The sequence below is a fragment of the Rutidosis leptorrhynchoides genome, chromosome 1 (genome assembly GCF_046630445.1).
Source record: "Rutidosis leptorrhynchoides isolate AG116_Rl617_1_P2 chromosome 1, CSIRO_AGI_Rlap_v1, whole genome shotgun sequence".
Taxonomy (NCBI): Eukaryota; Viridiplantae; Streptophyta; class Magnoliopsida; order Asterales; family Asteraceae; genus Rutidosis; species Rutidosis leptorrhynchoides.
Window position 1 is genome coordinate 468,756,576 of NC_092333.1, and position 10,925 is coordinate 468,767,500.

At 32.3% G+C, this 10,925-nt stretch overlaps 1 protein-coding gene across 1 annotated transcript in view; it reads left to right on the forward strand.

The window, feature by feature from the left end:
* Nucleotides 1-10,752: 10,752 nt before the first annotated feature.
* Nucleotides 10,753-10,925, forward strand: part of LOC139874532 (pectinesterase inhibitor 9-like) — a 621-nt gene continuing 448 nt past the window's right edge. Inside the window, exon 1 of the mRNA XM_071861954.1 lies at nt 10,753-10,925. This exon is cut by the window's right edge and continues 448 nt beyond it. Coding sequence (XP_071718055.1) covers nt 10,753-10,925 — 173 coding nt within the window.

The following is a 10,925-nucleotide window of genomic DNA, read 5'->3' on the forward strand; positions in this document are numbered from 1 at the left end:
ATAAAAAAAATACCGAAAGTATATATATATATATATATATATATATATATATATATATATATATATATATATATATATATATAATCGGTTAAAATAAGATAAATAATAAAAATGATAACAAAAATATAAAAGACCTAGAATGTTCCAAATTATATTTTTTTTAAATAAATAATAAGGGGATAAGGCGTCGAACGAAAAAAATTTTTTAAAAAAAAAGAAATTAAATGTAATTATATTTTGAATCAAATTAGTTTTACTTGTTCACCAAGTTTTTCAAAATCTATATAAACTCTCCCAACCTTTATAAATTTCATTCACAATTTGGGAGCTCCTTCATAACCCTAAATTTTTGTAAGTTTTTTTTTTCGATTTGTTCTTTTTTTTATTCGGTCGAAACACAAAAACAATAAAACAATTGTTTATAAATTAATTTACAGTGAAAATAAATATGATACATGTATGATAATTATTAGAATGAATAACAAGATTAATAAAATTATCTCTCAGATTTATAATTCATTTTTGTATTTTTAATTAATTATTTTGTATTTGTAATTTTGGACGATGCATGCTTAATTATAAAATGTTAGTAAATGAAGTAAATAAATTATGATTTGTAAATTATAAATACTAATAAGTATTATGGGATCTGGGAAAAATAATTTTCAGATTTATAACACGTTTTTATATTTTTAATTAATTAAAAACAGTTTATATATATAATCGATATATGTTTATATTTATAAAAAACAAAAATAGGAAAGGGCTAAATAAATTGTGCCACTATTTTTCAAGTAAAGTAGAGTATAAAACTTGATTTAATTGATTAGTACATATTTTATAAAAGATAAATTCGAATTTATATAGATTTAACATTATTATGGTGAACAAAATTCTATTAAAATTGGAATAAATCGAAAACCAATATAATAAATACATATAATCTGATGAAAATACATATTATTAATATTCTAAGGTAAAACATATTTTTATATATTATTTTGATTTGTAGAATAATTATTTATATTATATAAAGTATTCGGTATATATGTATGTGTATATATAATCGAATTTAATTAAACTAAACACTTAAAATTTGTAAAAATAATTTTTACCGAATTTATTGGACTTATAATAATTATTTGAGTCGAAACCCTAAATTTTATATCATTATAAGTATTTATTCTTTATTTAACTATGTTTCGGTCGATAATTATATAGATAAAAGGATTAAAAATTATTTAAAACATCAAGAACAGTAACAAAATTTTTAAAACTATTTTAAACAGTGTTAGAATATATTAAAATAATTTTGATAATTTTTGGAATATTATTTATAATTAAATACGAATTATGTATTATTTAGACATAAAAATAATGTAAAATTCGTAATAAATATATTAACAGTAAATAAAAATATATATAAATTTTTTATGAGTTTATATAACTTACCTAGACCTGCAAAAGTTATAAAAATAAATATTTGGGTCGAATTAGTATTAATTTTATAATTAAACGTTATTTGAATATAAACTGAAAACAAATAGTAAATAAATACAAAACTTAATAGAATTATTTTTATAAATTTTTCTGCTGATTAATATGTTTAACTAAGTTTATAAAAATTGCATATATAACTTTTAGATATTTAATAGAATAAAAAATGAATTAATATATAATTCTATGTATATCGGCTTATATAAATATACTCCCCTCGTCTCATTTCAATAGTCCAGTTTTGATTTTTAAGGTCTTTTTTGCTCAAATTTGACCTAAAATAACTTTATTTGTGTTATATATTATTTGATGAAAGTTATACTAATGAAAACACATTTAAACATTAATTCATTCATATAAATTTCTTTGAATAATATATAACACAAACAAAAATATTTTGAGTCAAAGTTTAATACAAAAGACTATGAAAAAAGAAAGTGGACTATTGGAATGAGATAGAGAGTATAAAATATATTTATTAGTGAATTAAAATTATTTATAATTATGTGATCAGTAGATAAATATGGAATGTGAAATTTTATATTTATCTACTATTTAAATTAATTATTTAATTAATTATGTACATTATTTAATTATTTAACTATTATACTAACAATTATCCTTTAAATAAGGTTACAAATAATAATATAAATATATAATATCTATTATTTATTTATATTAAGTGATGAAAGAAAGTTAATAATAATTAAATACTTATAAATATTAAATTAAGAATTTACTACTTATTAAATTAATACAACTTTAACATATTATTATAAAACAATTATAATTAAATACTTATTATATATATAACTTGAACTGTATGTGTACAAGAAATCTATTAAGTGTTGTATTCATATATACACACAACTAGTGAATACTGTAATCATACCGATAAACGTACAACTTATACAAGCTTTACCGCTACTTACGATCGACGAGATGATGTCGCAGAGTGCTTATGGGAATAAGGTTTTGGATTAAACGAAAGGTTGTAGACTATGTCCAACTGAAAGTTCCTGACCCCCGCATCTGGTCATCTTTAGACTTACTTGATAGCACCGAGGTTTGCATAAGTTGTACAAGGTCTAAACTTGATTATAGTGGACACAACCTGATTGCAAACTTAACAAATCTTAAGTTCACTTAGAGTTTTCTTTGTCATTTGGACAATGTCTGATTGAACTTTTTCATCTCTAGGTTGAGGTCTCTGCTATTCATTTCTTGCTTCTATTTCCATTTGTGGATATTCTTCGCGGTACTATTTTAAAGTGAACTTCATAGCCCCGCTTTTTATATTTCAATGCATTTGTAACTTTGGGGTGAGACACATGCTTACTTTTTAAATGATTTACTCTTTAGACACAAGTACCTAAACTTTTATGCAACTTCATGAGACTTTTGTTAACTTGTATTGATACTTGTATCCTTACATGCAAATCCCCACCATAATATCATTAATTATTAGAATTTGAATGTGGCAAGCTTAATTATTGTGGATAGGCCTATTGAGAGCGACGTCTCTACCCATTAACCGATCGTCAAAGGGGTATATAATAATGATTACCGACACACGCGCAGTGTCAGTGGTTTTATGTTTAGCTCGATATTATAACTCATGGCATACTTTTTGATATATTTTAAACCAAATCTTGTGGTCTAAAACTCTATTACAATTATTAAACCTATGTTGTTCACTTAACCAATGTGTTAACTTTTAAGCATGTTTTGTCTCAGGTAACGATTAGCTTATGCGCTGATGATGATTGCTATATGTGTGCTGCCTTACGTTGGAGTCTCGCATTTTATATTTTATCATTTATTAAACATTTGACATTTACATTTGGATTTTGATGTAAAACTTTATTTTTCTTTCCGCTGCAATACAATTTAGGTTTTTATAAAACGTCTCATTTAGAGTCGTTCTCTTTATATGCTTGTGTTATGATATTGAAAAGTCACATATACCCTTGGTCCCATTTAGGGGTGTGACATAAACTCTTCTTTAAACTTCTATTCTTTCTCTTAATCAAAAGTGCTCGGATTGTCCACCATGGGTGTCGTTAGGATAACCATAGAGGAAGCACCATCTAACATGCTCGATTTGCACACCACTCGTGCAGTTAGGACATTCCTGGAAGAAGCACTATCAAACTTGTCTCCATCGTGTTGGATCGTGCCACCACTTTGTTCGAAGAGTATTAATGTATAAGAGACAAACAATACATAATAACGTGATCATGACCATGATCACGCACTTGAAGAACAAGGTATAGTCAAGAAACTATTAGTATCAAGCTTCAAGTTGGACCTCCACCTATTCACTCTTTAGGTGGACGTTAAATAATCATCAGCAAGTAAATGGCCATGATACGATACAGACTCTACAAGTAAATATCGGTAGACTTGGAACATAATTTAGGAATAAATATTTTTATATTGTTTTAATATTAGAAGATATACTCTCCATATTGTTGTAAATTAGCTTTCTCTACAAGTTTCATGTATTACTATTAATATTCATTGGTGTGTAACTCTTTCTTTTATTATTTTTAATAAACGTCCATCGAGGATAACCCTTTACTCAAAAAATATTAATATTCGTTGGTGCAAACCTTAATTGGTGTGGAGATTGTATTATATGAAACATCATTTTTATTTTCTATCACCATATTATTAATTTATCAATTCCGTCAGGAACCGACCGGTTGAGGGTTAAAGTTGTGTGGTTGTGTTGAGTGCGAAGAAGAATTAAACAAGAATACAAAAGTTGGATTGTTGTTTAGTGAAGACTCGCGATCGCGAGATTTATAGAAGAAAGAAGTTGCAATCGCAAAAAGAGAGCTGAGCAGCTAGAAGTTTCTAGATTAAGGAAATTTGTTCCCTAAGTTGCTTCCTTGTTTGTTTTTGCCTATAAATATGACCCTATGTAACCCATAAGTGCACGAAAAATATAGTGAAAATTCTCTGGTTTACGCCCATAGAGTAAACCATTCTCCGCATTTTGGAGTTGGGATGTAACCACGTTAAATCTTGTGTCATTTATATTTATCGTTCTATGCTTTATTATTCGTTTATCATTAGTGGGTTAGTGATTGGTTTAAATTACTTGTCTTGTTAGGGCCTTTCGAATTCCTAACAAGTGGTATCAGAGCTTAGGCTAGGTTTTACGGGCACGATGGTGAATTGGAAGCAAGAAGAAAAAAATGAAGTTGTTGAAGCTGGTGGACTCGCAAACGCGAGACCCAAGGTCGCGATCGCGAGATGCTTCTGTCAGAACTTTTTCAATTGTTTTTTTTTTTAACAATAGGTTCTAGGGATTTTTTTGCAACATGCATCGAGACCAGGTGACTTAATTGTTCACGATGAACTCATAGATATGTCTATGTGTTTTTCGCGAAGGGTTACGGAGTCAGAGGTCGGGTCGATGGGTTCTTTACTGAGAGATTTTTCGAGAGATGCCGGGTAACGGATTTGAGTTCTCGTTCTTCGCGATCCCTTGCTAAAGAATGATTGAACTATCAAATTCGGATGTTCATGCGCAACTGCAGAAGAAAATACATAGCAGGTTCGTTAACAGTTGGATTGATTTAATTTTTTGGTTTTGGATAAAAGACATACTGATCTACAAATGGTAACAATTTGAGGCTGATCCGATCATTGGATCTTGAGATATGATTTTTTGAATCTGAGAAGTTTCAGGATGAAGTTTTTCGGGTTTGAAGACGCGAGTGCTAGACGGTTTTGTCTCAAAAACTTCGACCGATACGATCTATGCTTTCAGAGATGTGGGTTGGTTATGGAAGCTCAGGAGGGTTTTTTTCTCTCGGGATAGAGCGGTTAGGTAACGAACGAGATGCATCGGCTGAAAGTCAATAGTGGGAGTATTAGGGAAGTTTGGTGTTTTCGGTTTGGAAACGGGATAACCAGTGGTATTTGGTCAATATTCCAGCGATTAAGGAATATGCGTGAGGATTAGAGTTCCTTATCACTAAGGGTAATTGATTGTCGAAGAGTGTCGGATAGAACACGTTCGATGGTTACTCAGTTCTTGGTTGTTGTTTCAATAAAAGGAGTGGTTCTTCTTCGAGGGTGATCAATTTGAAGTATTTTGGTAATGGAGGAGGGGCGGATAATCGTGTAAGTCCCAGAACTTGAGCTTTCTAGGATTGTTGAGAGTGTCGGTAAGTTGGTTGATTTTGGTAATAGACGAAAGTTATCGAGCTAGTGGCAGGTAGTCAACTAGTAGAGTGGTGGAGATGATTATGCAACATTGTTCTCCAATGTTCTCAAGATTAGTGTGATGATTCTGGGTAATATTAGGGTTTCAAATACTTGTTTTACTCTCCGATGGAAAAGAAATTTGTGACTGACCGTGGTACGAACCAAGTTCCTTCTCGAGTAGCTGCGGTTTTATTTCTTACTCGTACAGTGGGAGCGTGCTTTGGTGAGAAGATAGGTCCTGTGAAATTCATAGCTATGAGGAGGTCAGTGTACCAGCGAGAAAGTGGAAAGTTGAAAAGGTAGTAGACTTCGAGGTTGTGACTACGTTGTGACGCCCCGTACTAAATCAACATGTACGGAACATCAACAACAGGATCATTACAAGGTCAAACACTATATGCGTTTTCAAAACAAGTTTGCATTCATGATAAAAGGTGACGTCATAACTAACGTCGAATGTTTTACATCAAAAGTATGCTTCTATGAATAGAAGCAAAGATAATAGTGCGTGACCCTTAGGTCATTACAAATCATTGTTTCAAAAGTATTAAAGTTTGAATGCAAGATAAAGTATTTCATGCGGTGACATCTCTAGTAAAGCACAGCGGAAGTCTACGAGGCATGTCTAGTACAACAGCGGAAGCAACCTTAAGCACCTGAGAAAAACATGCTTAAAAACGTCAACACAAAGGTTGGTGAGCTATAGTTTAAGTATAACAGTAATGTAAGGTAGGCCACGAGATTTCAGTGCTACAAAGAGCGTTTCAAAACTGTATGATAAAGTATATGTTTAACCGTGGGCACTTGGTAACTAACTTAACGTTTATAACCCCCTGAAAGTACACTTGGCGAGTGCGTATGTTTACGAAGTATTAAACACCCGTTAAATGCTAGCGCTACTAGCCCGAGTGGGGATGTCAAACCCTATGGATCCATATCTAAGATTCGCGTTCACCGGTTCAAAGACCGATGACTAAACGTTACCGAGCTAAGGGGGAAGTTTATGCCGTTGTATAACCCACACATATATAAAGTTTAAGTACTCGTACCTAGTATGTAAAACGTAAAATACGCATGTATTCTCAGTCCCCAAAATAGTTAAAGTAAAAAGGGATGCTATAACTCACAGTGGTAAAGTAGTAGTGAAGTTGAGTCGGGAAGTAAGCAAGTATGTAGGTTCGGAAAGTCCTCAACCTAAGTCAAATATTACTAAGTCAGTAAATCGTCCCAATAGGTTTAAAAGTATGTAAATTAGGTCTTAAGGGTCATCATCATACATCATCAAACAAAAGGTGTAAAGTAAGTTTCGTTCATGAAAAGAGTTTAAAACAAAGGCTGACTTCGATCAGTCACCACGGCCTCTATACCTACTGAAATAAGGTGTGACCAGTGGCCATGGCTCCGTATATGAGTCCTTTAGTTGTGGTAAAAATTCCAGAAGAAAACTCGTCTTCGTTAGACCGTGGGGACGTTCTAAGTGCGAGTAGGTCAGAATTTTCAGCACAACGTTAAAAGGACATAGTGATGATCGGAGGGCCATAAATCCTAAAACGTAACTCGGATTAAGACGAGTCTTAAATGAAAAGTCATCTACACAAACTGAGCAAACTGAGAATCAACTCTACAGCAGCCCAGTAGGTCTGATCAGTTATATAAAACAGTAAATAGTGGGTTCCGGTGGGTTCTTGGTGTTTGACTTTCATCACGGTTCTCATCCTTGATGCATATAGCTTCAAGTGTATAACTCGTTGATGTGTTTACATCATCTATACCAAGTTTTGACCATCATAACACAAGTGTAAGTCTAATATAAGTAGCACAACTCAATTAAGTGTTGCAAGTAGTTTGATGAACCAAAGTTACATCAAGATCTTAGATTTGACACATACATTAATTATAAAAGTAATATTGAACTACAAACTTGAAAGTAAACTAACTAATCAAGATCTTAAGTTGTAGAACATAGTTCTTAGTTAGATCTTGAAGATCCAAGGCCCAAAAGTCTAGATCTAAAGTTCTTAAGTTAAATCTAACACAAGTATATGAAGTTATAACTAAAAAGTTATACTTCCATGTTCTTGAACTTACAAAGTTAACTTTTAGTTCCAAGAAATATGAGATCAAGATTAACTAGTAATACTTGACCAAATCACAACTTTAAAGTACATAAAATGAAGAAGTAAGTTAAATCTACAAGTAATAAGTTCATGGTTGTTCATACTTGGAAAGATTCAAGCCTAAGCTTTGATCCTTAAGAAAGTAAACTTTAAGTTTACATCATGAACTTCAAGTATGATTTTACAACATGAACTTTCTTTCTTTAAAAAAAAACTTAAGTGTTGAACCATGAACTAGTAAGTTTAGGTTCTTATGTGCTCTTGTAAATACAAGATAATATGAAGAATTAAACTAGAAAGTTTGATTCTTGTACTAGTAAGTAAACAACTAACAAAGATAAGTAAGTAATCAACAACATGAAACAAGTAAAAGAATGATGATGAATGGATGCTTATGTTTCGGTTTAGAGACAAGAAAAAGAAGGAGAAAGACTTGAAAGAAACTCACACTTTGAGAGAAAAGTTGATAGGAAATGAGAGCAAGTAAAAGTGTGTGTGTGAAATGTGAAGAATACAAGTGAACAAGTAGTCAAAAAAAAAAGATTGAACCCTCCCTTTAACCCACCCAAAACCGACGGTTTCAAAAAAAAAAGGGGAAGGGGAATGTCCACAAGTTACATGCATATATTTGGCTAAAAAAATGGTAATAAGGTGTGTTTGCATGGGAACATGGTATAATTGTATAGTAACTAGATTCCATACAAGTTAATTAATCTAGTTCCATTTCAAAGTAACACTTGCATAATAGAATGGGCTAATTAGTCCATTAAGGATGTAGGGTGGGCTTCTAAGTCCATTAACATTAATAAAAGCCCAAGTTCAAGTAGTTAACAAATTAATCCAACAAAGTCCAAGTAATTAACTATTAACACTAGTTAATTAAAAATGATTAACAAAACTTAATCATGAATGTAAATAATATCCGAAATATTATTCGTGAAAAGTTCGTGTGTCACAAAGACGTGTCGGGCAAATAAAAGTCAAGTACGGTAACAAGTAAATGTATAAAAATACATTCATTAAACACAAGCATTAATAATAAATATTATTAATTAAACGTTGGAAAATCCAGGGTCATTATATACGTTCTCACTGGAGCCTTGATGAAGAGTCTATGAGGGCGTCTGTTGGATTTTTTGATTGGTGGGAAGGAAAATCATAGATAGACGGTGAATCATGTACGAGGGTGAAATCTAACATGTAAGTTCAGGATTGGACATGTCTAGATTGATCAATGAGATGATGTTTGTCTCACGGAAGAATCCTATAACTGAAGAGTCACATACTTCAATTGGTCTTTTGGTGTAAGAAGATGATCTTCGTGTTAGAAGATGGTGGTGTAGAAACCGAGATGACCCAAGCTAGTAACTAAGAGATTGGATTACCGCTCAACGGTTTTTTTAGTGTCGAAAGACTTCACTTGCTCGTGGGTTAACGAGTGAAGTGCGGCGTGATTCGGGTGTCTCATCAGGCGGTATCAAAAGGAGTTGGTAATCGGCGAATTTGGAGCTATTGTGGTTGTTGAAGGAACATGGTTGACAGTTTGGCGAAGGTTGTTTAAAGTCTCTTTCGAGTGGGAGATTGTTGAGTGCGAAGAAGAATTAAACAAGAATACAAAAGTTGGATTGCTGTCTAGTGAAGACTCGCGATCGCGAGATTTGTAGAAAAAGGAAGTCGCGATCGCGAAAAGAGAGCTGGGCAGCCAGAAGTTTCTAGATTAAGAAAACTTGTTCCCTAAGTTGTTTCCTTGTTTGTTTTTGCCTATAAATATGACCCTATGTAAGCCATAACAATGTGCACGAAAAATATAGTGAAAAATCTCTGGTTTACGCCAGTGGAGTAAAGCCTTCTCCTAGTTTTGGAGTTAGAATATAACCACGTTAAATCCCGTGTCATTTATCTTTATCGTTCTATGCTTTATTATTCGTTTATCGTTCGCAGGTAGTGATTGTTTTGTTGGGGCATTTCGAATTCCTAACAGGCTGGCTTGAGCTAGAACAGCTGCCGGAAAGTTGATTGTGATTGGCGATGGGAGGGAGAAGAGATTTTGCAATTTTGGGTAGTTTTTTTTTTTTTTTTTTTTTTTTTGAGAAGGAGATGTTGGAAGGGACATCTTTTTAGGGCCGATCCCCAGAATTTAAGGGCCCGGAACAAGGCGAAAAAAAGGTCCTTAGATCCTAACGAAGAATATAAAATATTTAAAAAAGACCCTTTCGGTCTTGCTAGAATGCTAGTGGACTTTGATTTCTTTTTATCTAGAGCCTTTGATTGTTGTTTTTGAGCCAATTGAAAATTGTTTTCGTTGCTCTAGTTGTGTTTCCCTAATTCCATTGTTTATTAAATCAACGATTATGTCCGTATATATAAAAAAAATTGGGCCCCTGAAAATCATGGGCTCTGAGCGGTTGATCACCTTGCTCCCCTCCTGGACTCCCCTGCATCTTTTCATATAAGGGAGGCTGAAAGTGGCGATATAGTGGAGGAGTGGTGGTTGATAAATTACTTGTTGCTATACAAATGGTTTAATCCTTAAGTAACCACCGTAATGTCTTTGAATTTGGTTCTCAAGCTATGGTCATGGATCCCCTGCTTCATTAATTATTTGGTACACATATATGTTATTACGTAAATACGTAAATTATCGTCATAATACAAACACTCATTAAACAGCGTAGATATTACGAATTATTTAGCTTGATCCAATGATCTATATATTTTAGAAAAGGACGGTGAGAATTTAATGCTATTAGGTTGATAAGCAAGTTGCATGTGTGATATTTTGCAATTAAAGAAATTAAAATGCATTGACTTGATGTACAATTTGCTCAAAAAAATATGTGAAAACACTCCTATATAATTTTTCTCCCATCTTACAATTCTCATATCTCATACAACCATAAAACGTCTCACAAAAATGGCACATCTTTTTCTGTCTTTCTTGATCTTGTCCTTCACAATCTTTGGATTTTCGGCCGTCGTTGAGTCTCGTTCTCGTGCAAGAATGTATCTTGATTCGCAATGTAAATCAACAAGATATCCTAATGTATGTGTTCAAACTCTTTTACCCTATGTAAACAAAAGAGGACA